Source organism: Parus major, chromosome 3 (assembly GCF_001522545.3).
Source record: "Parus major isolate Abel chromosome 3, Parus_major1.1, whole genome shotgun sequence".
Classification (NCBI taxonomy): Eukaryota; Metazoa; Chordata; class Aves; order Passeriformes; family Paridae; genus Parus; species Parus major.
Genome location: NC_031770.1, coordinates 11,666,288 through 11,692,371, shown reverse-complemented (window position 1 = coordinate 11,692,371; position 26,084 = coordinate 11,666,288). Strand labels below are relative to the sequence as shown.

At 40.7% G+C, this 26,084-nt stretch overlaps 1 protein-coding gene across 4 annotated transcripts in view; it reads left to right on the top strand.

The window, feature by feature from the left end:
* Window positions 1–26,084, top strand: part of TTBK1 (tau tubulin kinase 1) — a 106,079-nt gene that overhangs the window by 41,790 nt on the left and 38,205 nt on the right. For 2 of the 4 annotated variants that reach the window (XM_033513237.1, XM_033513236.1), the window contains 5 exons: window positions 14,396–14,461; window positions 15,950–16,042; window positions 16,728–16,853; window positions 22,357–22,511; window positions 23,257–23,476. In XM_033513237.1, coding sequence (XP_033369128.1) covers window positions 14,396–14,461; window positions 15,950–16,042; window positions 16,728–16,853; window positions 22,357–22,511; window positions 23,257–23,476 — 660 coding nt within the window. Of the gene's footprint in view, window positions 1–7,198; window positions 7,303–10,324; window positions 10,352–14,395; window positions 14,462–15,949; window positions 16,043–16,727; window positions 16,854–22,356; window positions 22,512–23,256; window positions 23,477–26,084 lie in introns of those variants that run through there. The other 2 variants (XM_033513238.1, XM_033513239.1) reach the window with 2 other exon arrangements.

Here is a 26,084-nt window from a genome sequence, read left to right as displayed (position 1 = left end):
TTTTATTTTTTTTTCTTTTATTTCTTTCAGGATAATTGTGTTTTCCACAGGCTTGCAATACTTACTGAGTACAATATGAACTAACAAAGAGGTTGAGCCCCTTGCTAGCCATGTAACTTCTGTAGCCCCAGGCAACTGGTCTGGTTCAGTTCTCTGCAGGGAAACAGACTGGTGTATTCTTAAAGCTTTTTATGAAAAAGTGTACTAGAAGTCAGAGGCTGACCTGATCTCTGAGGCTGAGCTTACTGTGAGCTGCAACCTGTAATGCTGTTCTCACCCTTCCTGGCTTTGGTTTTATGTCTACTGCCCAATCCAGATTTCCTAGCAGGGATATTTCAGTGTGCCTGCCTAGAGGGAAGGTAAGGGCAGGGGGGCATGACTTGTGCCATGTAATATGGGTTTTATCTTCAGTTCTTTTACCAGCGTGGTGTTATCTGGGGTCACTCATAAGGATGTGTAAAGCTTCAGATATTCTAGGATCTGTCAGAGAATTCCTAGATTTATTTCAGAACACAGTGCAAGCAGACAGTGCTCATACAGTATTTCTGTTTATCACCCTAAGCTTACAGCTTTTGATCTGCATACCTTTTCCACCTGCAAGATAATTGTTGTTCTGGAAAATGTTGATAATGTGCTAGCTAAATACAGAGACTCTGTAGTGCAGGGTATGGTTGGAGAGTGGGAAGAAAGCAAAGGCCAGTGAGCAGATTTTGTATCTTCAGTAGACAAATATAGCTGGGGATTTTTTTTTTAATTTTTATTTCTTTCATAAGTCTTTTCAGTTTGTTTTTTTTTTCCCTGTGGTTGGGAGAAGCTCCAAAGGCTGTGCCTGCATCTTATTCTTAGAAAAAAAAAACATTACAGACTACTGGACTCCCTTGTCAATGCTTTTTAGTTTGGCAATAACCCTTCTCCATATTGCCCTTTACAAAATGTAGCCCCACTCCTTTCCTCTTTCTGCCATCAGAATTCAAGTCCATTACAGATTGAAACTGGCATTTGATTTTCTGCAAAATTTCTTAATTTCTTAATGAAGTAATTATTTATGTCTATATTTAAAGTCCCATTATTTGAACACTGTTCTTTCTTTACTATTAAAGAAATTAATTTTTCCAAATGTCTCTTCTTTTGAATCTTCTATTTTGCTCCTTTCTCACCATAATTTAAAATTACTTTTAGTTTGCTCCTGGGCCCTGTTTTTAGAAACAGCCCTACATCCAGCCTTTTCCAGGGAAAAGATGCTTCAACTTTGTCTTGCAAGCTGTGTCCTGCTTGGGTTGGTGTGGGTGAGGGGGGCTTTGTTAGAGAGCAGGGCACCAGATCCTCATTCTGGTCAGTCTGGTGGTTCATTGCTTGCTTGCCACAGATGGGTCTCACAGAAGGATGAATGACATACGATCTTTTCATAAAAAGATACATGCCATCCCCAGAGCGGAGTGTGCTTTCCTGAAAGTGATAAAAAGTCTCCATTCATTTGGAAGGTAGGAGGATCATACAGGGCAAAGTCTCATATACCTAATGTACCTATTCTCCCACGCCACACTTCAGGGTGTCAGGCTTTTTGACAGAAATGATGCAGCAAAAAACCACATAAATATTGATGTCAATGCCTTTTAACATTATACAATAATCAGTGGGCTGTTTGGTCCTTTTGTGTCCCTGCTGCCTGATACCACTTTGAGTCCCATGTATCAGACCAAGGGATTTGCTGGAGAAGCACAGTGTGATTGATGCCCAAGTAATGCACTGAGGATTAGGAAGGAGATGGAGGTGAAGGCAAGAGAAATGAGACATTTTATTGTGTTTTTGTGTTTGGGTTTTTTTAATAAGAACTTTATCACTTGTTTTACTGAAGAGATTATTTCAAGCCAGGAAGGTAAATTATTTTTTCTCCATTCTCTTTCCATTCATTTATCCATGAAGAATATATTTTTGAGATTTATAACATAATCATCCTGAGCCTAGTATTTCTTTGGTTTGGTTCTGAGGTATGATACACAAGATAGGTGAGGGAAGGAGCTCACTCTATTTTTTTGGAAGCATGTCTGAATTTTGCTTTCAGTGATACTCAATTTTTTAACTGAAGTTTTCTGCTCACGTAGGGTCTCTGTGGTTTCCTACAGTTTCAGAAGCATTGTCATACTTTATGAATAATACCATAAAAGTATCAGCTGTTTTCATATTCTCTGAAATTCAGAGCCACAATCTTATTTATCACCTTTTCAGAAAAGCTCTGAATGACTTTCTAATACAGATAATGAGCCAGGTCTTTAGGGTGTTGTGGATTTGTTGGGTTTTTTGTTGTTTTTTTTTTAACTTACCTCTTGCCTCTTACTTTCTAGAGATTGATTAAAACTTTGAAGTTAGTTTCTACTCTGCATAATCTTCATTAGCCTTTATTTTTCTCCATCCTCAGCTGTCACCACTCTGGTTTCCCAGGCCTTCTTTCAAGGACTATCCCAGCAGCTTTTACATAGGGAGATGTTACTCTCCCGAGCCTTTGATGAGTGTTACAGATTTTGTTTCTATGTCTCTATGGAGGATGGCTGCTTGACAGTGCAGCTCAATAGCTGAGCATTTGTAGAATTATGGTCCACTTGACGTAACTAATTCCAGATTTATTCAGAATCTGAATTTATCTTGTGCTTCTAGGAAAACCTATCTCCCTTATGTGGGATGCTAACATTAGCACAAATGCTAGTCCTTGGAGAAAAGCTATTGTGGCACAGATTTGCTTTCATAGGAATGGTTTCACCCCTCTACTGCTTGCCCATTGCCACAAGTTACAAAGTTTTCTGGGCAAGAGTCTATAGAACTTACATTGCTCTATAAAGACAGAAGATGGTTGGGGCCAGAAAGTGTGTAAGGAAGCATCAGCAACCTTTCTTCCCTCTATTGGCAATCAGCTGTTCTCAACAGTCTCATTGTTTGATATTTCTTTGTGGGTTGTAGAATCAGGCTTTGATAGTTACTCGTTTGGACAGGCAGAGCAGATGTGCATTGGTCATGTAGCCATGTGGTGTCTGTGGTGTGCTGGGAGCTGCTTGGGGCCTGGCTGAAAGCTCTTACTTTGGCTACCAGCAGCATTTCTGCCATTTGGATCACAGCCAACATCTTAGCTAGCAAGGGGGACTCTGGCTATTATGATAAACAGGATAGACTGCTAGTGGACAAAAAATAATTTTTATTTTCAGTGTGTTTTGTTTTCAAACACTTGCAAGGACAAGTTCCTGAACAAGGAACAGCCAGACAGCTTGCCAGAACTGCTAGAGGAGATGCTGATTTCTTACTGCTCCTTCCTGCCTCTGTAAGCTATTCGCTTTCTCCTGTTCAAAAGGTGGTAAATTCTGGTTAAGATCTGTCATCTGTTCATTCAGCAAGGTATGTTTGACCTGAAATTTTTCATTCCTCAAGGGGTACTGTCAGTGATAAATTCACAAAGTATTCCTGATTCATTAAGCTTAGTAACATCTTTTGGTGCTCAAGACTTAAGTTTTCTGACAAAAGACAGTGGAAAAATTACTTACAGTTAACAGGGCCTTCTGCAGGGCTCTGAGTCTCCCAATTCCTTTTCTAGGGAATATAGCTTAACTTTGTGCACAGCCATGAAGCTTAAATGAGAGAGATTTCAATATGCCTGCTCCTATTCTGCCTGTGGCTTAAATACATGGTGTTTGTGATATTCTGCTTGACAGTATTCTGCTGTCAAGTGAGAGTCCTGTAGGGGAGGAAGCTTTTGAACCTGAGACTTCCAAACTTTGGGTGAGTGATCTAATGCTGGAGAGAAGAATCACACAGAGATTGACAGAATGGGTAAAGTTGGAAGGGACCACAGTGGGGCATCTGATCCAGCCTTCCTGCTCAAACAAGGTCATCCCAGAGCATGTGGCACAGGATTGCATCCAGATGGTTCTTGAATATCCCCAGTGAGGGAGACTCCACAACCACTCAGGGCAATCTGTCCCAGTGCTCAGGCACTGCACAGGAAAGTTCTTCCTCATGATCCCTGAGCCTCAGTTCCTGCCCGTTGCCTCTTGTCCCTTTGCCCGGCACCGCCGAGCAGAGCCTGGTCCATCCTGGGAGCCCTCCCTGCAGACACTGACAGACATTGATGAGGTTCCCTCTCAGTGTCTCTTCTCCAGGCTGAACAGGCCCAGCTCCCTCAGCCTCTCCTCAGAACTGAGGTGCTCCAGTCCCTTCATCCTCTTTGTCACCCTCTGTTGGACCCTCTCCAGGAGCTCCGTGTCTCTCTTGCCCTGAGGATGCCAGAGCTGGACACAGCACTCCAGACTGGCCTCACCAGGGCTCAGCAGAGGGGCAGGATCATCTTCCTGGACCTGCTGGCAAGGAATGCTTGCTGACCTGGATGCTCTTCTTAATGCATCCCAAGGTACCCTTGGCCTTCTTGGCTATAAGGACACTGCTGGTTCATGGACAGTGAAGACTTTGCAAAGTCTTTGCAAAGATGCTCTTGCCAATTGTGTCAAATGGGTCCCTTCTTCCACCAATAGTTCTTTTTCCTCAGAAGGACCTGTGGTCATAGAAGCCAAAGCCATGTCTTTGACAGCTTGGCATTGACTTGCATAATGCATCTGCTGCTGCCTAAGCTTCTCCCAGGCAGGATTTAGGAGAGCACCCAGACCCCCATGCCTCGAGGTCTGTAGTCACTCAGAATATTCAAGGTCACAGCTTGAAAACCAGGCACTTCTAGTGTTCCCATGAATGAGCTTCAAGTGTTAATAGTCAGATGGCCACATAAACTTAGCAATCTGTCCTTATTATCCTATATCCAGGTTCCCAACAAGCCACAAAGCTTTTGAGACATGGAGTTAGGTCAGTGGATGGGGACATTTATTTCCTGCAGGAAGGAATCTTCAGTCACCATCACTCACCTTTGCTTCCTTGTACAGACATTTGATTCAGGCTCAGGTAGCTCCCCTGGCAGGGTTTTGTTCCTCCTCACCAGTTCCCACAATACTTAATCTATTCTACATCTACTGATCTGCATATGGGGCAGGAGTCTCCCTTCTGTTGCCAGCTTTCCCTTTTCTTGGGAATATCCATCAGTTACTCCTTGAGCATTACCACTAGCTGTACCCTTGCATCGCAGGGTTCTTGCTTTTTCCCTTCCAGAGGCTCTGTGAAGATTCTGTTGATCTTGTTCGCTTGGGGAACCAGGCTCCATGGCCCATCACCACCATTACTGCAGGCCCAGTGAGGCCCACACTGTCCTGAGCAAAGTTCCTGGGCTCCCTCACACCCTTGCATTGTTAAGTGCTGTCACAGCTGCTACAGCTCTCTTAATTATCAGTCTACTGTGCTGTTTATAAATGCTATAAAGAGAGGGGAAAAATTAAATCAAAATTTTCATGCTTTTCATGCCAAAGTTTTTGTTAAACATTAAAAACCAGCCTCACAGTTAAACTTTGATATAAAGGAAATCATGTTGTGAATTTGACTGATTTCAAAATTCTTTGTTTATTGCCTTTTTAAAGGATAGCTATAGTTGACACCACTCAAATGAGAGAGAGAAGTATATTTTGCAGTGCAATTTCTTGTAGTGTGGACCTTTTGAGAGGCTGATGTTTTTAAAAACTCAGGTGTTTGTGGACTAGCTATGTGGACTAGCTTGTCCTTGCCTGTATGCACAAATGCTGCAGAGAAAAGTGTTGGTGATGTGCTACTTTCCCTTAGAAAAGCTGTGTAGACTTTTCCTAATTAGAAAGGTAGCTATCCCAGCTAGTTACATTTCTGCTGATTTTGTTCTTTAGGAGAGTGTCAAATTTTCATTCTGTTGTCTGGGGCCTGAACCAACATTATGCCTTTTAAAAATCAGTATTGCACATGCCAGGTGAAACTGCATCTGCCCAGCTCCCTGTGACCCACCTATAGGATGTCCAGAATCATCTCCTTTAGGATAGGAGACAGGTTACCTGAGATGAATAGAGCCAGTGATGCAATTGTTACAGTCCATATGGAATAGGATGATGAAAAGTACATCACCTTTTAAGTGCCTTTGTACAAATCTAGATGAGGTAACAGTTAATGATGCATGAAATACCACCCATCCAGTTTCAAGGAAGGTGTTGCAGATGTAAGCAGTGTTCAGAAGACAGTAATGACAAACTTGGGTGAAGAAGAATTGAAGTGATTGTGATTATAACATGCACAAGAAGATGAATTAAAGGTATTTATTAAAGTCTGTAAAATACTAGTTAATAAGTGCTTGCAGTTGCAGGGCATACTCTTCAGAGAAACAAGTCCAGATTTTTCTTCCCGATTTTCTCCCCTTCCCTTATTTCCTCACACCTAAAAAGTCCATTTTGTGGAGAATCCAAAGACCTTTGGTAACAAATTTGATATTACAGGATGCAGTGATCTTTTTTTAGGGATTTAACTGTTATTTACCTTGAATGCAACCTTTTGCTGTAGTTCAGATAGAGACATGACCAGTTTTATTCACTGTGACATCTTGGTTGTACAACCATGCAGCAGTGTCAGTAGTCAGTGCTAAGACAACAGAACTAAGCAACTGGGGAAGGAACTGAGAAAATTTTGGGTTTTTTTAAATATGCAGAATTCTCTTATTTAGAATGTGTACAAGTCAAATTTTTCATCTTGCATTAGTTTTTATAGCAGAGAGCTGGACTAGCAGAATCTGTTTGATATGGAGAGCTAAGGCTGAGAAGAAAATGTGAACTTGAAGGGGAACACGAACATAAACATTGTTATGCAGATGATGAACAACATATGCTTATGTAATGGAGGTGTTCTGAGTCATGAAGGTCTTCTGTGCTAATGTAAGTCAGGTTTTGGACAAGAACTCCTTGCTCATTGCTCGGCTCTGCCTGTTCTGTCACGTGCAGTACAGAAAGCATTGTGCCTTTCCTCTGTCTGTGGTACCCTGACTTCAGAAACATATTCCCTGTGGGGAATATCCACAAATATTAATTGAAAGTATTCAAGAGTTAAGCAGCTTGGTCTTAATTATTTATTTGAAAATAGTGGCTATGTTTTTCCTGAAGCTCTCTCCCGTTGCAGGATATGACAGTGGACTGTTCTGCTCAGCAAGCATTTTATTTTAGCATAGTCAGCTGCAGCCCATTGATTAGATCTCGATCTCCTTGTGGCTCAGACTGCACTGCAGTAGTTTGCAGTGCCTTGCTGGAGAGACTGCACATGCACGAGGGAGGCTCTGGGAGTCAGTGGGCACAGGGATGATGGTGTAGGCAGGACAGTGCACAGCCTGTGCAGAAGAGCGTGAGGAAGGCTGAAGAAATGTGTCAGCTAATTGACAAAAAGGTACTTATTTTCCAAATGTCTGTGCATAGTGTTAAAAATAAACTTTGTTGCAGTGAGCAAGGTACTAGAAGAAGAGATGATGGCATGTTTTTCTACTAAATAGTTTTCCCCCCACTGGAAAATGAGCTATAAAATAACACAGAGGACAGGAACGTCTACATCCTAATACTCCAGATATTTAGACATAGAAGCCCAGTAGATTTATACTTGCTTTATACATGAAATACATGTAAATCTGTGGTATTATGTAAGGAATGAATGTTTTGGAGTAGAATAACAGATTTCTGGAGCTGTATTACTATATTAGCTTGGGAGGGAACATAATTTTTGTCTTAAACTTTGTATTGTAAAAAGGTAAACACAGGAAAGGCTGAAAACACAGCATGGTCACATTTGTTCAGAGATGAAGAAAAGGAAAAAGAATGGACCTAAGTATTAAAAACATTGCACATTTAGTATGTTTAGTATAAATGCAATTTCACCAGGAATGGGTTAGTTATAAAACAAATAGCCATGAAAATTACATTAAGGTTCTCATTGTTACTTTCATTGCTGGACTAGCAAATTGGACTTGGGAGATTATGTTCTGATTTAAAACATCACAGTTACAGAAATCCAAGTCTGTTGAAATTAAATATATGAAAAGCAGACTAGGTGATGAGTTTGAAACTCTCTTAGCAGGCAGGGAATCTGGTATCTTGCTACATGTGGCTGTTTCTCTGCTTTCCTCACTGTAAAGCCTGGGGTCAATGAGGGTGACCTCAGATCATCTACACCAGGTTGTTGTTGGTTTTATTTTACACAGCAGCTGCTAAAGGGGTGAGGGAAAAGGAAGGAAATCCAGGCTCAGATTTTATGTATACCTGCAGGGGACTGAGATTCCATTTTCCATCTCTGAGTGCTTTTACTACCAAGCTGCAGGGGGGTATACATTACATCTAAATGTGTCATTCCTTCTGGTTGATGCTATTCCACTTGAAGCTCTGATTATACTTCCCACTGGAAAACGGAGGGAGTAATATAAAACTCTTACTGTGGCTGGTGATGAGGGAACAGAGCCTTTGCTCCCTAGGCAAGTGAATGTTGGATTCAAGTTGGATTTCAGGTCATATCTCCCCTCAGTCAGGTAAGTGCATTTGCTGCCAGATCATACCCTTCGTCCCTCTTGGTAATAATTATTCATGTATTCTGTGCAAGAGGTATCCTTTCCAACCTGTATGTTCTTAAACTTGCATCTCAAAGCACCCTGTGGCTTAGGGACAAGAGTGTACTCTGGAAGGAGGGAGGTGTGGTTTTCATGTCTGTTCAGAGGGTGGGGAGGTTTGAACTTCAGTGTGCTGCATCTCAGTGTTTGTCACAACTGCCTTTTGTCTTCTTCCTTTTGATAGAAAATAATCATCATCTCCATCTGGTTCCAGGGAAGCATTTTGAGCTCTAAATCCCAAAGGAGATGTGACTCCAAAACATTTCCATTTCAATAGTTCCCTTGATTTGTTTCAGTAGATGAAAACTTACCTTTCTTACTCTATTCTTTCTGTGGGGATATTCTGTGTGCTGCTTGTTGCCTTATGGGACCTTGCATGTTAGAAACAAGTGCAGCTCTGAGGCCAAAGCCCTCTTGTTAAAATCATGATAACTGAATAATAGGATTACAACTGAAATAAGCTTTTGACTAAAAAAAAATATTCTTTGTTTTTACTGTGAGAAAGACATTCTCATCTTCAGCACAAGTTCAGGTGCAGGAATCATGTGATGCATGCTATTTAGAATGACAAAATATCTTGGTCTTTAATGATGTTAAACTCATTGGAAGTTTTGAACTGTCCTAAAGTAGCAATGATGGCATTTTAGCTCCACTGCTTTGTGTCTTTTCATTTGGAAAGAATAGCAGGAGACTTAAATAGCTTTCTCAAAACTAAATTTCATGCAAAATTTATGGAATTCTTAGGATTTGCACATTTTTAGGAAAGCGGAATAGTGAGACTCAAATAAGAAACTCCATTGTGTGGATTGCTTTTGATTACTTGATTTCTATTGGAGTAAGTATCCCTCAGTCAAGGATTTCCTCAGGTCACTGAATTGAGTTTTAAGGTTATGTAATATATTATAATATTAATTCTTGCCTCTGATGAGGATGTCCCTCAGATTTCTCTACTGTGCCATTCACAGATACAATGACTTCTCGTGTGACCTAAAGGCAGCACTGAGTTTCATCCTGCTGTCTCCAAAACCACCATTCTGTATCCCCCCCCAGACAGTGGAGCACGGCAGCAGTCACCAGGGAAAGGGAAACATGCCTGAAGTTGGCAGCTGTGAGACCTGTAAAGTTGAAAAGCCACTGTTTGTATGGAGATTGATTGTGAGAAAGCAAGTGGTTGCAGAAAAAAAACAAGTATCTTGGGTGAGAACCCATAACAATTCAAATAGGAAGGGGATGTTGCTGTTGACTGTTAGAAACTTACATGCTAATGTTAGAACTTGATCTGGATGAAAAGGGCAAGAGATGAGGGAGCAAATCCCCTTGTGAGCTCTTAGATCAGTTTGGTATGGGGAGGAAGGGGAGGTGTACACATCATATAATTGTAGGAAGGAAAATCACAGTAGAAGTGTACAGGTGACCTATGGTAAGGCTGTCTGCATGGCTGTTCTCAGCTTTGTTTTTGCAGTTATTAGGTGTGATATACAGGCAAGGAAAGGTTCTCCCTAGAGGGCCCCCTCTCACCACTTACAGAACACTCACAAATCACACAGGCTCGTGCAAGGCTTCGTGTCTTTTGTGTCTAAATGAAACCACAGGATGGGCCAACAGCACTGGGAAGGGTGATGGGAGATGGCAACAGCTAAACAAGACATAGGTTTCTGTTGGGATACAATATTGAATGTTTTTTAATTCATTTCTGTTCAATTTTTTTCTCATTTTGTTGTTTTTTTTATCATGTTTTTCTTTGGGTTTCTCTCTGTTTTACAGTTCTTTTGGGCTCTTCTTTTGAGGCTGTGTTTGATGCGTTGGCTTCCCATCCGCTGCTCGTAACCATCTCTGCTATGAGTTGTGAGTGAGCCATCACCATGCTTCTGGGTTTTCATTTTGGTTTGTGCTTTTGTTATATATGGAAGTCCAAATTACACCTGGTTTTCTTTTTTCCCTCATGATCTGTTTGTTTTTCAGCAGGATCACGACAGCTACCTAAATGTGATGCAAAGGCCTAGAACACTTGGGATTCTGCCTAAGGGGCTGGCAGATATTTGGGTGGTGCCAGACTGATTTTGTCAATTCTGTGGTTTCAGAGGCAAGGGAAGGGGATTTTTCTCATCTTACTTTTCTGTCTCCAGCTTCTTCTATTAATTTCTGACTCCCCATGGGCATAAAATATGATGCAGTTATCAATGATTCTACAAAATGCTGCTGTTTAGATTAAAAAGTCAAAACACATATAAGAGGTGTGGATTTTGTCCCTACCAGAAGAGGTGGAGGGGGATATCCCTACATCTCTCTCATGAACCTGTCTGAAGAAGCAGAAGGTTCAGAGAGGTCACAGGAATACTTCCTTTTAGTTCAATTAAAGCTTTCTTTCACTTTTCCTTCTTACCACAACCTTTCCAACAAGTCATTTCTATCAAGGATACATCTCAAAAGCTTTCTATGATCTGTGGTGTCTCCTCTCTCATTACCACCTTCTCTTCAAACTGTGCTTTTTTTTTTTTTTTTTTCACGTTCTTACTGCTGAAAGTCCTTTTCCAGGAGAGATAGGTTAATATCCTAGGTGACAGCATGCCTGCCAGGGGCAAAGGTGGTTAATCTCATGAGGTGTCTGCACAGGCTTCCAGAAAGCTGGGGAGGAACCAATGGTCATAAGAGTACCATGGTCACAAGAAACAGCAGGAGGAAAATACTGGCATCCAAATACAAGTTTTTAGGAAGGCAGCTGGAAACTGGGACATACAAAATATCCAGTTTCCTTTTGCCAGTGAGGCAAAAGGAATAATTTTAATCTCTGTGAATGAACATGGTGTGAGGAACAGGGATTCACATTAATGAGGAAATATGAGCACTCCTCAGTTAAAAGGAGAGTGTGCAGGAAAGAAAGACTTCATGTGAATCATGAGGGAGACACTGTTGGCACTTGAAATACAAATGATCCTGAGTGTTTAACTGGAGAATGATGGGTGTATAAGACCACAGTTTGGAAAATGCATCCACTTCATACAGGATTTTGTTACCTAGTTCTGTCTCTGCCTGGGAGGTATGCTAATGCAGTGAGAAGAACATAGAGTATAGGTTTTGCTCTGTGGTAGTGATCTAACACATTCTCCCAAGCTGAAACTCATTTTAAACCAAACTTCTAACACAATGCAGCACTGTGTAGTGAAGTACTTTAGCTTTGTGGTAGACACAATATCAGTGAAACATTATAACATTTTTTGTAATAATACTGATGTGTAAAAAAAATCATCTATGGTTTAAAATTGTGTTTCAACTTGATAGCTTGTTATATATTCATCATTTTGGTGTCTCAAATCAGTTGGATTATATATGACTCCATAGTCTGAAGCTCTTAACTGTTGCAATTTCAATTCCGTGTCAACTGTGGACTGGTCTGGACAACAAGGATGCTTTAGCCAGGCTCTTTTCCACTGCTGGCCAGTGCAGTGGTGGGATGAAGTTTGTTAACTGGAAGAAATTAAATGTGTAAAGAAATCATCTGGAAAACTAATGTTTATGAATTCAGAAGAGAAGTCAATAATAGCTGGGTCTGCAGCATGTACTACAGTAAATGCTCAGGAAGAAGCTGTTTGGATGGAAAACAAGGTATCTCCACAGCCTGGGAAATACTTGATTGCAATGACCAATTCCTTGTGACTGGCAGGGCAGGAAAATATGGGTAAAAGAGGTACAACCTTTATGAGCAAAAGACACTATTACACAGTTAGCATCTGCCTGTTTTGTTCAAAGGACTCTAAAGGTCCTGTCAAAGCAATTGAAAAGTCTTGCTCAGTTGTAGTAGTCTCTCTTCCCTGAGGTCCCACGTGAGAGAGGAGTGGAGGTTGAACCCTCTGGATTCAGGTGTGGGACTGTTCAGGAGCAGCCAGTCTTGTTGGCTGTGGGACAGATGCATGGTTAAAGGCCTGCACCAAAAGCTAGGCTTTGCTTTGCTCCTGAGAGAGAAGAGGTTAGCAACCAATGCTTGCAAACTGCCTGGCATGGGTTTCAGAGCAGATCTAAGTTCTGAAGTCTAAAGACTGCACAGATAGCCTGTCTGCCAAAAATAGTAAGTATTGATCTAAAACAATTTTTAGAGACATTGCTGACATACTGAAGCCAGCACACTTGGTACTTGTTTCAGTACTTGCATGGACTGCAAAAATTTAATAACTTTTGTTCTGAAAACATTACAGGTTACGTGTTAGAATTGTTCATAATACACCCTTATGGCTCATGAAAAGTATCCAAACACACTATCCTCCATTCATAATGGAAAAGAGGAATGTCTTCTTTCTCTTGAATGTGTAGAGCAAATTTGTGTTGATGGCTGTATTCCAGTGGCCAGTATTCTGCTTTTCAGGAACTTATATCAGTGAATTCTCTGGAACTCTGAAAAATATTGTGCAGTCGTTTGTCAGTGGGAATCCTGAATTGCATAGTTCTGAAAGCAATGAGGTACATGATCACAAATATATTATCTACTCTTACCTGCTGCTAAATAATAGCTCAGGCTGGTGTACTGCAAATGGTGGATTAAGTGCAGGGGATATGCATGTGGGTTCTCTTTGGGGAGTATTTGATTAGCATAAAAGAGTTGTAAGATAGACTTGCAGCTTTTTTTTTGCTTAGAATCATTATAACTTAAGAGCTGCATTGCACACCATACAGGTGTGCATATGTTACATGGTGTTGGTGAACTTGTCAAAAAAATTTGAAATTTTATTCTTTCTGAGAATATCAAAATTCAGAGTAACTTCCCTGTACCCAAGAGGAAGCAACTGAATTGTACCTATTTAAAGTGACAAAAGGGTGCCCTAGAATGAAAGTACAGAGTTTTAGGCCTGGTTCTGAAAGTGCAGGCACAGCTGAAAGAACAAACCTGAATCCACTGGCCTCTGTGGGACAAGTTACTCTATTAATTTCTTATTAATATGCTCGATTTTCTGCTGGAATATGATCTTCATTTTGAACATGTTTAGTTCTTTGCCCAAGCTTAGCCTTATGATGGAAGAAGTCTGGGCCTGAACCTGATTTACCACAAGAATTTTGGAAGCGCTGCTGTTAAGTCTTGTTAACTCTGGTGCTTCTAGTTCAACTGACAGAATTTGGTGGATGTCATTATTTAAATGCAAGTTTTTTCAGAATGACATCTGCATTAAGTGAACTCACATGGTCTAATGTTCCTGTGGAGGCAGCAGTAGAAAGAGTTGGAACAGTTGCTCATCCCCCAAAGCAGAGAAAGCCTCCAGATGGGACAGATAAGTCACAGGAGGACTGCCTTTCCACACCCACTATATCAAGCCTTTAATTCCCAAAGACATGAAAAGTAGAATCAGGGAAAGGGAAAGAGAAAAACAAAGATAGGATATACTGGGAAGAATCTGGAAAAAAGCAAGAACTCTGAAAGTCGGAGGTTCATAAATTGTTGAAGTCTTACAGAAGGTGCTGAGCAGCAGTGTCAGCAAATGTTTGTGGACATCTGTCAGAGGAGGTGATCCCCATTTCCATTCTGACCAGGCCTCCTTCAGGCTTTACTTGGCTCATGTTAGTCGTGACTCAGATTTGCACTTCTTTACTAGCTTTTCCCTTGACCTGGAGTTTAAAAAGGAAAATCTAATCTTGATTAATGTTCTTATCTCTATGCCTGGCCTATTACTGTTCTAACATAGCACTGTAACCACCTTGCCTTCTCTGTAGAGTGAGCTTTCCTAGAAATGCAGAATCGGAGGATGCTCTTTGTGTAGCTGCTAAAGCACAAGAAGGCAGTAAGAACCTTTTTTTCCTTGGGTGCATACAAAATAGCAGTTTAGACAAGAAGTTCTCAGGAGTTGGCTGCACAGGGGATTCAGTCATCCACTCTGTTTCTGAGATACTTCTGTTGTCTCCCTCCAGCCTCGCAACGTTGCTGGTTTCCGAGGAACCGTCCGCTATGCCTCCGTGAATGCACACAAAAACAGGGTGAGTATTTTGGAGTTTTAAGGAGTTACCAGTAAGATAATTCCCCGTCAGGAACCTGTTTCCAGGAGCAAAGGAGCAAAAGGTGTGAGTTCTGCTTTGTTATCTACAGAAGTTAGTATATCAGAAGATTTCCATTAGGTAGTTAAGGCTTTTCACTGTAAAATCAAAATTATGCTTCAGTTGTAGGGTCCTCTCCAGTTGGCAGACTTTACAATTTTTTAATTATTGCATTACCAGACACTTTTTAAGGGCAAAAGTAAGCCACACTGAAGGGGAAATACGGTTAAGTGCCAGGCTGCTTTCTGCTAGATTCTAGCAGAACTTGGCCAGGGATTACCAAGTGCCAGGCCCCCAAATCCATTCTTCATCTGTAATTTTTAATATCAACATCATGCCATCAGGAGAAGAGCCACTTGGTGAAAGCTAGGGGGTTTTTTTCCTGGAAATAACTATTATTTACATAGTGTCTGGCCTGTTTCATTGTAAACGCTTCTAGAAGGCTCATGTAACATTCTTCTTAAAACACTCCTCTCTCCTATTTCAGTAGTGTTCCAGGAGACAGTAAACAGTAAGTTTGGACAATACTCTCAGGCACAGGGTGTGATTCTTAGGGTGTCCTGCACAGGCCCAGGAGCTGGACTCGATGATCCTGATGGGTCATTTCCAACTCAGCATCTTCTGTGCTTCTGAGTTCTGCATTTCTGCTGCTCAGTACCTGCCAGATGGAAACTATCAGCCCTCCTTCATTACCTCCAGATTTCTGGCCTTACTTGGGGTGAGATTGTAGGATTACCTGTGACATATGAAGAAATGTCAAGTTTTTTTAGGGAAGGAGGAAATTATTGTCTACAAAAGGCGGCAAGTGTGATGTGGAGAGGGCAGCTGAATGCCATCATGCCATTCTTTCTGTTTCTTGAGAGACACAGAGAAACCTGAGGTATAATTTTTGCAACAGCTGAATAGGCCCAGCTGTAACTGGCATCAGCTGAATGTATATTTAGACGCAAAAATTGCTGTATAATGCAGGCTATTTTGAGAAATCATATCCTAGACATTGGGAGTTGAGCACCGAAAATGAATTCATGTGCTTTGACAATTTCAGCCTTTATGCCCATGTTTCCATTTCCCATTCACTAACCCAGGAGGAGAGTTGTATGTGGAAATGTTATAAATCTGTAAATTGTTGTAGTGCGTGATGGTGAGTCTTTTGCAAAAACCCTTGAGCAAATTTGAACTATATTTAGGCTTAAAAATATTAATAAAAAATGTGTTCTATATACAGATTGGGGTTTTTCTTAATTTAGGTTATTCCATGTTCCATTAGTAAATATGTATCTTTAGCCTGTAATTTGGCTTCTTTAATCATTGACTGGGAAGTCTGGCTTCTCTTCCTGCTCTTTAAAATGAGGTAGCTCATCTGGAGAGTACACCTGGACCCCTCAGCAATGTGGAACTTAGCTCCTCAGTCTTGGTCTCTCTTTTCTCCAGGAGATGGGTAGACATGATGATCTGTGGTCCCTCTTTTACATGTTGGTGGAGTTTGCCGTTGGTCAGCTTCCATGGAGAAAGATCAAAGATAAGGTAGGAAAACTGGTGTCTTAAGAGAGGGTGCTACATTTTAATTATTATGACTCTTTATTATTCCTTCTGCAGCTCAGTGCAGCGTTTTTTTCTGGAGTCAAGCCAGAGTCTTCTTTTGATCAGATCTTGCTGCAAGATGCTAACCTGCTTTTGTGTGTTCTGATACACAGGGTGGGCTTCTCTTATGTGGAGTAATTAGATATTTTTATGCACATTTTTAATCATAATTGATCAAGTGGCTTTTACTTTTTTCTTGCAAAGTAAGCAGTACAAGTGGAAAGACTGAGCTGTCCTTTTGGCCAATAAAAAGAGTCTTTAGAAAGCAGAAGGGTAACACCTTCCTTTGTCCAACAAGCCAAATGGGATTTGAAATCAGAAAGTTAAAGAGAATAAAGATAAGTGTTCATGTTATCTTGGAAATACTTTGTGATAAAGAATAAAATCCCTGGAAAGAAGTAGGTTGCCTGTGCAGCAAGCTTCTGACTCAAGATCCCCCTTTGACCTCCTCCTGTAGTGCTCAACCTCCTTGTGACTTGGACAGCAAACACGAGAAGTGTGTAGACCCTGTGCTGGGTCTAGGAAGAGTCTGTGTTCCAGGAATGATAAGTCTTTGTAAATGTGAAGCAATGGAAGAGATACTTGGCTCTGAAATTTTTTTGTTTGTTTGTTTTGGTTTTTTTTCCAGGAGCAGGTTGGCATGATAAAAGAAAAGTATGAACACAGAATGCTGCTAAAACACATGCCTTCAGAGTTCCACCTTTTCCTGGATCACATTGCAAGCCTAGACTACTTCACCAAGCCTGACTATCAGGTGGGAGCCTATATTTGTTACCAGTGTGATACATGGCACTATAGATTGGCATTTAGGTTTTTTAACATTTCCATGTATGTGTTTATATCTGGCTGAGGAATACCTTTCCTAGTACTAGGAGAAACAGTCTGGACTATACATTTCTTCAAAACCTCAAAAGTTTCTTCATCTTCTTCCACCATCTGTCTAAAATAATCCTGGACTCCACACCAGATAGTTCCTCCCAAACAACACAGTATTTCTAGCTTTCATTAAGACACAAAAATTTTGAGGTGTTCCAAATGTGACAGAATTTTGGCACAGCATGCCAAGGTCTAAGAGCCTATAGTGACAGTTCAACTGTGCACACTAACCCCTTTGATTTTTTGCAGACTCATATAGGCCTTGGTCATTATTATCTCTTTCTTTAATATTCATCTAAAATAGAGTTTTTCCTCCCATTCAGTATTTGCTATCATCCTATATGTGAGTAACTTAGACTAACACAACAGAACTGAAGCAACTTGATTCTGTGTTGCTTTTTTTTTATCACAGTGGTTTCCTCTGTACATTAAAGACAGAGTGATGGAAACAACATTTTAAAAGCAGATCTGTGCAGTCTTATCTGAGTGCCTGCTCCTGTTGATAGTGCATCAAATGAGTGGGAAAGTGGTAGGAGGATCTTCCAACAAACTCTCTCCAACAGTGTCTTTGTGGTTTAGCTATGTACATGTTGTAACATAGCAACCACAAATTTTTTAAAAATTAAAAGGAAAAGGCAAATACTTTCTGGATAGTGCAGTGGAAAAATACTATTTGCCACTAAGACGGAGAGCTCTACAGAGGGATGGAAGTGTACTGATGAGATGCAGAGGAAGCTGGAATTTTTATTGTCTTGGAGTAGAGAAGTCAAAGAGGGGGTCTGATTGCTGTCTTTCACTGCCTCAAGGACAGTTGTGGGGAGAATAGAGGCATCAGGGGAAATTGTGACTAAATCCAGGGGGGATGGAAAATTCAGAGTCTGGGTTCTTATATATGAAACAGGTACTTAGAAAATATATGGAATTACCATCCTTGGGGATTTCCAAAGATTGGCTGGATGACAAATATGATCTGCCTTTTAATTAGTTCTGCTTTGAGCAGATGGTTGGATTAGGGATTTCCAAAGCTGCTTTTGAACCTACGTGCTCCTATATTCTATTCCAATTTAAAATGTATCCTATTGGTACCAAAAAGCCACCCTTGAGACTGAAATGGAAGGAGATGTTTCCAGACAGAATTCAAGCAGTACAAATCACAAACAGCTCTTTCACAGTAGGACATTTGACTGAAGCTGTGAATTGCCTTATTGACTTCAGTTTCTTGCAGGTACAGCTTGGGCAAGAAGTCTCCTGAAGGGAACTCCCCACAAAAGTCTGGCATCTGCAGCTTGCCACCTAACACTGACTCTTCTAGCTTGACTTGGAGACCTATTCCAGCAAATTCTCCAAGCATCTCAGCTTCAGAGATGTCTTTATGTTGATTTATCTGGATGTATTACCCTGAAATATTAAAAACTATACCAGAGGCCATTTGAATTTGTCAGCAGTATCAGACCCACAGAGAAAGAAAGGAAGTTGGGAAAGTGGGTTTACTAATATGTAAAACCATGGTTTATTTAAAAATCTTAATTGAATTTGAAGTTTTAGATTCTCCTAAACACATGTCATGCCATGTGGCAATTTTACACAGTTCTGGGCCCCCGAGATGATGTCTCCAAGAGAGACATACCAGTCTGTAACCAGAGACTAAGGGTGACCAGAGATCACTACTCTCTGATGGATGACACAAGTTTACCTAAGAAGAGGACAGGAAAATTATTGTAGAACAAAATAGACTTGAGCTGTCAGGTGATGGATCTTATACCCTATGTTTTTGTACTTCTTGGGCTCATGGCCTCAGATGTCAGGTCTGTCCCTTTAATGGATCACTGTCAGTTTTGTTTCATGGTTAGGATCAAACTTTCAGCACTTTCACAGCAGGAGGATGTGGGTGTTAGAGCAGCATTTTGGGGTCTTCTGACTCATTTGACAGCAACAGGCATGCCTCTTCCCTGGAAAAGTGAAGATAGGATGTAGTAAAAAATATTTTGCATACTTTTGCATACTACACTTGCATATAGTCCAGCTGGTAGAGTAGTTTCAGGTATGGTTGGAGAGATGGCTGGTTTCCCTCCCAAAGATCTTTTTGCAGTGAGTATCAGAAAAGAAATAGTGATCTTTGCTCCTGGAATATTATAGAAATTTAAGTGCCTTTGCCTGGGAATCCATCCTATTCCCTCAGCTAGGGCATTGTGTATTGCATTTCACTCAAGGAAAAATGATCACATTGGCTGTTGTTACATAAGAGAATGGCTGTCCCATACACATCCTGAGCAGGTGTGGGAAGGTAAGTTTCCCATATGGACATCTTCCTTTAGATTCAGTCAATACAAAATATTGACACAGCAATTGGGAAAGACTCCCTGGGAACAACCAGTGCTGGTTTGAGTTTTCTCACAGTGACCAAGTGTGGTGGTAAAAGAAAAAACCACACAGGTTCAGAAAAGGACCACACAATAATTAAAACAAGTAGAATATAATAATCATAATTGTAATTAAGGGGGAAAAAAAAAAAAAGATAAAAATAAAACCCAAGAAAAGCAAGTGATGCAAAATACAATTGCCAATGCCCAGCCAGTCCCCAGGCAGCAATTGCTCCTTTCCAGCCAATTTCCCCAGTTTATATACTGGGCATGACACTCTATGATATGGAATATCCCTTTGACCAGTTTGGGTCAGCTGTCCCAGCTGTGCTCCCTCTCAGCTTCTGGTGCAGCTCCCCACCAGCAGAGGATGGGACACTGAAAAGTCCTTGAATGAGAGTAGACACAACTGAGCAAAAGCCAAAACATCAGTGTGTTATCAACACTGTTCTCATCCTAAATGCAAAACACAGCACTACACCAGCTATTGGGAATAAAATAAATTCTATTCCAGTTGAAAACATCAAATTATTAGATCTCTTCCATCATAGTCCTACTGTTTCCCCCCTAGAATTTCTTGTACAAACACAAATCAGGAGAATTTCCTTATCATAAGGGGACCCCTGCCACTGAAGAGGTGTGCCTGATATTTATTCTTAAATACTGTGTTGTAGATTATAGTGCAGATTTAAAACTTGAGCAAGAACAATTTTCTATGCCCGAAGCTTCTGCTGAAAGATTGCATCTTCCTAGATAAGTCCCAAAGAATTCATGGCTTGAGTGCCTGGACAATCCATAACTGTTTTGGTACCTTTTATATGGGATATTTCAGGATTGATTGTGATTCCTTTCTTGAGCCTTGGCCAGGAGAAGGTATTTGACAAGATGTATCGTGACAGCTTAGTAGGTAATTTGTGCCCCATTGGCTGCTTCTCTCTCGTTCTCTGGGCCATCAGCCCAAAACATGGCATGCACATAATGTGCAATTAAGCTTTATGTCCTCATGGGCAGTAACATCTTTAATAGAGAAATGTAGTGCACCTCTTCCTTATCCCATTAGTGGTTTTGATACTCAGAGTTGGAATTGCACATTGTCTTGCCCAGAAGAAGGAAACTCAACATGGGAAGCTTGCAGTGACTGTGGAAACTCTTCTGAGTCTTAATATTCTGTCTGCAGGCAGAGGATCCCTAGACAGGATCCAGTAACTTTTTGCATGACTTTACAGGAGCAGTGTTGTGTGCAGTTTTCCATTCTTCTTCTCTCCTGTAAAGCTTTGACCTTTTATCAGAAGTATAAAGGTTTCAGAGAAAGCTGAGAAGACTCGGTAAATCCATTAAATAGCTTGAGACTAACGGCAGATGAGGACACCTGTATCCTTCAGCCATGAAAAAAGACCCTACAGGGAGTACAGTAAAGGGCTGAAAAATCTCTAATGGCCTGCAAAGTGTTACAGAATAAGTTATAGCAGAAAATAACGAAAGTTGTTTTGACTGAGTGGTCCTTGAAGGAATGCTTAGAATAAGGCAGCTGAACATCTAATTTTATCATGTGGCTTCTTACTTCAGACTGCTTTCAGTGTCAAAAGAATGGAAGGTGGCAGAAACACTACCAATTTTTAACTAGCTTCAGAAGATACTGCTCCCTAATACTGACATGTCCATCACAAAGAATCAAAAGCTGTGATAAGACAGGGATTACTGGACAGATGGGTGAAGATGATCTAATGAACAGAAGCCAATATGGCTTTTATAAGGGCATCTGTCTACAAATGTGTGGAGTTCTTGCAAGACATCTTTGAGTTTGTGAGGATATTAATTTCTAAAAGATACTTGACAGTAATAATTTCCAAAGTAGCAGTCAGAAAACAAACACAATCCTAAGAATTTCCTGTGCCTTGGTCTGACTGACAGCCAACTCTGTAAATTCTGTTAATCAAATGTAGCATTACCACAGGAGTGTGGACCTGATTCTAGGGTTCTGGGTCACGAAATGGAGGAAAAATATGGCTCATCTGAAAGCTGCAAATAGGCATTTTGCTGCAGTTTGGTGGGAGGTAGTAGGAAATGGCAGGCTTACTTGTCCTTCTGATCATGCTGATAAACAGAAGTGGAATATAATTGCAAATAGGATGTTTGCTCATGCTAAATTTTATTCATAACTTAGCGTTGATGCAATAACGTAAGCTGAATGTATTTGCCATCACATTGTCTCTCCCTGTAGAGAACTGACAGGCTGAATCCTGTCAGTTCTGCATTTTTTAGCTAAATAATTTTATTAGAAATGTAGGACCTCACAGCTCTGATGGCCTACAGCATCCAGTTTCCTTTTGACAGCAGAACATCAGATTTTTCTGCTAATGCATTGGTGCATGGAGAACTGTTGACAGTCGTTTTATTCTCTCCTAGAGGATACCAGTTCTTAGAAAAGCAACAAGCATAAAGCACATCAGCATGAGCATTTCTACCTGCCATCTTAAAAAGAAAATTGTATCACCCGTTTTAGAATTTTATTTTCTTAGGCAGCCAAGTGTGTCAGGCCACATTGTGCATATTAACCACAACGTGGGGCTCCTGACTAAGCCATATTTGAGCCAGACACTGCAATGAGTCTGCATCCTAGGACTGCATTTTCCTGTTCTGTTTATGTCTTCTGGCAGCCCTTGAACTCTGCATATCAAATGTACTTTTCTGCATAATGTGCTGTCTAATCTAGAGAAAAGCTGCATTAAAGTTATGGATCTAGAGTTGGAGTAACAAGTTAACTGCAAGATTTTATTGACTCGGTGTCAAAATGTGCATGCATTTCTTTTGTAGGTTTGAAGAAATTTCACTTATGAAGCCAAAACCAACCTGAGGAACAACTGTTGTAATTTTATAAATTTTGCTTTCATTTCTTAGTACCTTTCATAGGCAAACTGGAGATTGAAAGGTGCACTTGGTCCTCATGCACATACTTCAGATTTTTGGCGAGAGCCTCTCTCAACCTACTTACCAGAAATTGTTCTTGTAAATCTATTCCAGCTAATCATGTCAGTTTTCGAGAACAGCATGAAAGAAAGGGGCATCACTGAAAATGAAGCCTTTGACTGGGAGAAGGCTGGTACAGATATCTTGTTGTCCACTAGCACCTCAACTCCACCACAGCAGAACACCAGGCAAACAGCAGCCATGTTCGGGTGAGTGTTGTACCAGTCAGACAGTGGACAACAAGCTCTTCTTTTTTTTAGTATTTCAAGACCATTATGATTCTGGGAAGTTGGAGAAGCATGGCAGGAACCACTTGATCTTAGTTTTTTTATATTAATTTATGTCTGTGGTGGTGGACAGTGAGCCAAGTAGAACTGAATGGGTGCACTTCTCACACCTCCTGCACAGCTCCTCAGCCTGTTTACAATGTGTTTCACGTGCTGCTGCAAAGGTACACAGAGATTGATGCTGAGAGGTAGAGATGAGTCCAAACAGAAAAGGCTTGATAAGGCCTGGTTCACTGGTCTGTCTTGGTGCTTTTGGGGGGCTGACATTAGAGGATCCATTAGGGATCAATAGGGGATACATTAGGGAACAATAATCCCTATGTTACAGAAGATAAAAACTGTAAGGCCTAGTAAGCCTCATTTTCTCATGCAAAAGGAGAGGTTTCTTCAGAGCTCAATGTGGTGTGATGGGCACTTGTGAAGAAGTTTTCAGCCTCTGTATCAAGGGTCCCAAGATGCTGTCGCTGATCCATCCCACTTCTTGGTAACTTTCATTGCATGGAATCCTCCTGTTCTGGTTCAGGATGTCATATCTGGGACTACCTGATTTTCAACTTAGTACTACCCTAAAATCTGCTAAGGAATTCCTGTGGGGCAGTGTGATAGGCTTCTTTCTTTGTATATTGATAATTTTAAAATTTTACCTTTCTCCTTATCTCTTTTATAGGGTGGTTAATGTCACTCCGGTACCTGGGGACCTGCTCCGTGAGAACACTGAGGATGTCCTTCAGGGTGAACATTTGAGTGATCAAGAGAATGCTCCTCCCATCCTGTCAGGTCGGCCAGTGGAAGGTCTTGGTCAGGCTCCAAACACGGCTTTCAATGAGGGTGAAGTTTGGGAAGAGACAGATGTGAATCGCAACAAACTCAGGATCAGCATCAGCAAAGTAAAGGACATTTCCTTCTCTCCTGTGACTGTTGGATGTAGGGCCATGGTTTCATAGGCTTCTAGAAGCCACTCAGATCCATTGATGTAGCATCCTATGTAGTAAGCCCAAAAAGCATTGAATAATTTTCCTGTGGAAAGGAGAAATGAACAATTTTTTCACAGAGTAAAAGCCATTGGGATTAATTTAGATCTTCATGCAAGTGACATTTTGGGGGCCAGTAATGCTAAAGTGAATCTTTCTTACTGTCATATCATTATGTAGGATTTTGATACTTCAAGCAAGGGAATTCTGGTCCTTGCATAGCTGATACAATATCAGAAATGTCCCAGGCTTGGAAATTATAAACCAAAATTTTATTGTGTCCTAACCTCTTGGATAAATAATTGTAATTAGAGATGTCTTCATAAGCTCTTTTTTGCTGTACCTTGAATGATCACTCATTTTTCTCTTCCTTTTTTTAACTTTCCTTTTTAAGGGTAGGAAAATCTATAAGGAGCATCTAACAATGGTTTCACCCCTGTGAAGAGTGAGAGAAACCATTACTTAATATTCTCATATTTCTGCATTCCAAGATCATCTTAAGCTTTCTTAACATACATAAAATGTGTATTTCAGTTGATTTTCCTCATAATCTCTAAGGTGTTTCTCAGTCCTTTCGTTTAAATGTTACCTAATTTTTTTGGAGGCCTCTCCAGAGAAGGTTGATTCCATGATAAATGTCAAGTATAAGAATCTGTCAGTTGGTTTATTAATCAGGTTAATTTACATATTTCAAGTAAATTAGTCTTAGTGGCAGGTCATCAGATACATACAGAATCTGTTAGCAGAGAAATGTTCATCAGAATTAAAATGTTGTCAGGGCACATCAGGTTCACATCACAAACCTGTCTTTAATGGACTTTTGTGGAGTGGCATGTTAAGTCTGTTAGTCTTCTGGGGCTGACCAGAATTCACTTCAGTCTCTACTGGTACAAAGTTAGTCTTTATTTCAGCAATATAGGTATCTCCACTATCCTTAGACTTATTAGAAAACATTATGGATGGACAAGAAATAATCTAATTAATAATAACTAATGTTAATAATTTAATAATAACTAATAATTTGAAATTCTCCAATGCAAATAATTCAGATCAATGTGTTATCTGTATTGAGCACTTGCAGGGACATTCCCCAGCACTGACAAATTATGAACCAAGTTCAGATTATTTCTTCGTCTCTCACTGGTAACTCTGCATTCCCAAAAGTTTTCAATTGAAGATATATGAAATAAGAAAAGCCTGACAGAGAGGGACAGTACTGTTCACACAATATATATTAAAAAAAAGAGTATTACAGAAAAATCCTAACAACTTCTATGTGCTTTTCTTTACATTTCTACCACCAGGTGCTTTGATGCTCTTGTCAGACTTTGCACAGGGGAGTTCTTTCTGCGTGCTGCTAGTTGTGTGTCATGTCTTAGGTACCTGATTCACAAGTTCTGTCATAACAGCAGCTAAAGGTAGAAGAAGTTTATAGAAGCTCCACAGCAGAGCCAGGTGACATGGCAGCAAGCACTTTATCTCTGACAGGTTCTGTAGCTACACAGCAGTCTGTGCACCAAAGCCTAGGGCAGGAAGCTCTCCAAAGCTAAAGTCCTTTCTCTCTGGGGGTTATTATCTTTAATTTGACTGTTGCCTGTCCTTTTGCTTCTCTAGACTTATTATCTTTAGTCTGACTGTTCTCTGAGAGAGGATCAGTTTTTATTTAAGTAACAGTCACCACATGAAGGAATAAAAGATGCTTCAGATTTGATACCTAAGGGCACAGCTTTACCTCTGCTTGTAATCTGAGGCATCAGAACCACAAGGGCACTGGTGTGTTTAAATACCCTTCTGCTATTCACAGCATCACATCCTTCATGTTCCAGTCTTCTTAGAATTAACTGTCTCTCCCTGTCTTGCTCTTTGTATTTAGGGGATAAGCGGATCTTGCCATGTTTTTTTCCCCCTAATAACTCTCTAAGATGATCATTAGTTCTCTGTGCACACAATTCAGATGTCCTTCTGTCCCACTTCTCTCATTTCTGTGTTAAGGACAGGGCTTACTGTCACTGTTCTTCCACACCATCCCCTAGTTCTCTGCTCTTGAATCTTAACAAGTTGATGCTACCCAGCAGTTACATCAGCACTTTGCTCCTTTCACAAACACATTTAACCTTCTCTTGCCTCTAGTCTTCTCCTGGTCATTACTGGATTACATTTTAAGTAATTATAATCTATTCTTCTTTTCCTCTAATGCTTGGAAGTTCTAAGTTCTCCTGAGGCTCTTTAGTTATGCATTCCAGATCCAGCTTGAGTGGTTTAGGTCTGCTAATTTATGGGCACTGACTGACTTGCCACGTACACACTGCATGCACAAGGCAACTGTCTGTATCAGCAGCATTTTACTGAGATGCTGCTTGTGTTCAGACCTTCTGGTATTAATAGAGGACAAGGGAATGTAGGGCAGGAAAGGGTAAGCACTCTCCATACACATTCCCACACAGAGGCTGTGTGTAGCAGCTGATGCTGCATGGCTGGCAACACAGCAGTGTTGAATGCAAGCCCTGTGCTGCCGCTGTAGCCC